At 52.9% G+C, this 2703-nt stretch overlaps 1 protein-coding gene across 2 annotated transcripts in view; it reads left to right on the forward strand.

Annotated features, from left to right (window-relative positions):
* Positions 1-2703, forward strand: part of VASP (vasodilator-stimulated phosphoprotein) — a 27492-nt gene that overhangs the window by 16885 nt on the left and 7904 nt on the right. For both annotated transcript variants that reach the window (XM_011975110.1, XM_011975109.1), the window contains 2 exons: positions 1186-1357; positions 1454-1619. In XM_011975110.1, the coding sequence (XP_011830500.1) occupies positions 1186-1357; positions 1454-1619 (338 nt within the window). The remainder of the gene's footprint in view (positions 1-1185; positions 1358-1453; positions 1620-2703) is intronic.

Raw genomic sequence — 2703 nt, forward strand, 5'->3', positions numbered from 1 at the left:
CGGCTAATTTTTTGTATTTTTATAGAGATGGGGTTTCACCTTGTTAGCCAGGATGGTCTCGATCTCCTGACCTCGTGATCCGCCCGCCTTGGCCTCCCAAAGTGCTGGAATTACAAGCATGAGCCACCGTGCCCAGCCTCCATCTTTATCTTTTCCTTCTTGTTAGTTTTGTTGTGTTGTGTTTTTTATTTTTCATTAAAAATTTTTTTTTGTAGTCTGGGTATGGTGGTTCACCCCTATAATCCTAGCACTTTGTGGGGCTGAGGCAAATGGACCACTTGAGCCCAGGAGTTCGAGACCAGCCTGGCCAACACGGTGAAACCCTGTCTCTACTAAAAATACAAAAAATTAGCTGGGCTTGGTGGTGCGTGCCTGTGATCCCAGCTACTCACGTGGCTGAGGCAGGAGAATGGCTTGAACCTGGGAGGCAGAGGTTTTGGTGAGCTGAGATCATGCCACTGCATTGCAGCCCGGGTGACAGAGTGAGACTGTCTAAAAAAAAAAAATTAGTTGGGTGTGGTGGTGCATGCTTATAGTCCCAACTACTTGGGAGGCTGAAGTGGGAGGATCGGTTGAGCTCAGGAGATCGAGGCCACATTCCAGCCTGGGTGACAGAGCAAGACTGTGTCTCAAAAACAAAACTGAAACTAAAAGTAATTATTATTAGAGATGGGGGTTGCCCAGGCTGGTCCGAAATGCTTGGGCTTAAGTGATCCTCCTGCCTCAGCCTCCAAAGTGCTGGGATTACAGGTGTGAGACACCATGCCAAGACCATCTTGATCTCTTTCTGTGTCTTTCTGCCTTTTCCTCCAGGTCCGCTGTCTGCCCATCCTTTTTCCCCACCCCTCCCCTATCTGTTCATCTGTCTGTCTGTCTGCCTTTCAGTCTGTCTCTCTCCCCTTTGTCAACCCAGCTCTCCCTTTCCCACCTCTCTCTGCATCTGTCTCTTCCACTTCCAGTTTCTCCCTCCCTGTGTCTGTCTGTCTTACGTCTCGTTTGTGTGTTTGCCCGTCTCTCCTGGTCTGATTTTCTCTCCTGATCTCTCTCCCCGCTCTCTTTCTGTCCACCTGGCTCCTGCCTCCCTCACTCTCTTCCTTCCACACTCTGTCTTTGTCCCTTGGAATCTCCCAGGGAGACCCAGATGAGAAGGTGACCGGCCCCTCTCCCTTTTCCTCCCGCCTGCAGCGAGACGGTCATCTGTTCCAGCCGGGCCACTGTGATGCTTTATGATGACGGCAACAAGCGATGGCTCCCTGCTGGCACAGGTCCCCAGGCCTTCAGCCGCGTCCAGATCTACCACAACCCCACGGCCAATTCCTTTCGCGTCGTGGGCCGGAAGATGCAGCCCGACCAGCAGGTACAGCTTCCCGCAGGCCCCTCTTTGCGGGCTCAGCCCCTACGTGCCCCACCCCTGCGCCTGCCACCCCTCACCCTTCCTTTCCCCTCCCACCAGGTGGTCATCAACTGTTCCATCGTCCGGGGCGTCAAGTATAATCAGGCCACCCCCAACTTCCATCAGTGGCGCGACGCCCGCCAGGTCTGGGGCCTCAACTTCGGCAGCAAGGAGGATGCAGCCCAGTTTGCTGCTGGCATGGCCAGTGCCCTAGAGGCGTTGGAAGGTCAGAAACAGCGGTGGGCAGTGGGTGGGCAAAGGGGACCACTGAATGCGGCTTTGTGGCCTCAGGCTGCCGGTTTACCACTCTGGGACTTTGCTTACTCATTGGTAAAATGGAGCAAATTCATTGCTATCATGGAAAATTATCATGAGGATTTTGTGCGTTCCAGTGTGCCCGTGCACACCTATGCATAAAATGCACGATTGGCCTAGCGTGGTGGCTCATGCCTGTAATCTCGGCACTTTGGGAGGCCGAGGCAGGTGGATTACCTGAGGTCAGGAGTTCAAGACCAGCCTGCCCAACATGGTGAAATTGCATCTCTACTAAAATAGAAAAATTAGCTGGGCGTGGTGGCAGGCACCTGAAATCCCGGCTACTTGGGAGGCTGAGGCACGAGAAGCACTTGAACCCAGGAGGTGGAGGTTGCAGTGAGCCGAGATCGTGCCACTGTGCACTTCAGCCTGGCGACAGAGCAAGACTCCTTCTCAAAAAGAAAACAAACACACAAAAAATGCATAATTACTCAGGGATCAGTACTCCATGAAGTTTACACAGGCACACTCCTGGCAAACCACCTCCCAGATCAAGACATAGGTAGGTACCGCCCCAGAAGCAGGATCTCGCTCTGTTGCCCAGGCTGGTGTGCACTGGCACAATCATGGCTCTCTGCAGCCTCCACCTCCTGGGCTCAAGTGAGCCTCTTGCCTCAACCTCCTAAGTAGCTGGGAATACAGGTGTGCATCACCATACCTGGCTCTTTTTTTGAGACAGAGTCTTGCTCTGTCACCCAGGCTGGAGTGCAGTGGTGTAACCTCAGCTCACTGCAACCTCCACCTCCTGGGTTTGAGTGATTCTCCTGGGGGACAAGAGTGAGACTTCATCCCAGAAAAAAAAAAGAGCCTCCTGAGTAGCTGGGGTTACAGGCATGCGCCACCATGCCCAGCTATTTTTTTGTATTTTGTTTTTATTTTTATTTATTTATTTTTTTGAGACAGAGTCTTGCTCTGTCGCCCAGGCTGGAGTGCAGTGGCGTGATCTCGCCTCACTGCAACCGCCGCCTCCCGGGTTCAAACGATTCACCTGCCCT

The sequence above is a fragment of the Mandrillus leucophaeus genome, unplaced genomic scaffold, assembly GCF_000951045.1.
Source record: "Mandrillus leucophaeus isolate KB7577 unplaced genomic scaffold, Mleu.le_1.0 Scaffold151, whole genome shotgun sequence".
NCBI classification, from domain to species: Eukaryota; Metazoa; Chordata; class Mammalia; order Primates; family Cercopithecidae; genus Mandrillus; species Mandrillus leucophaeus.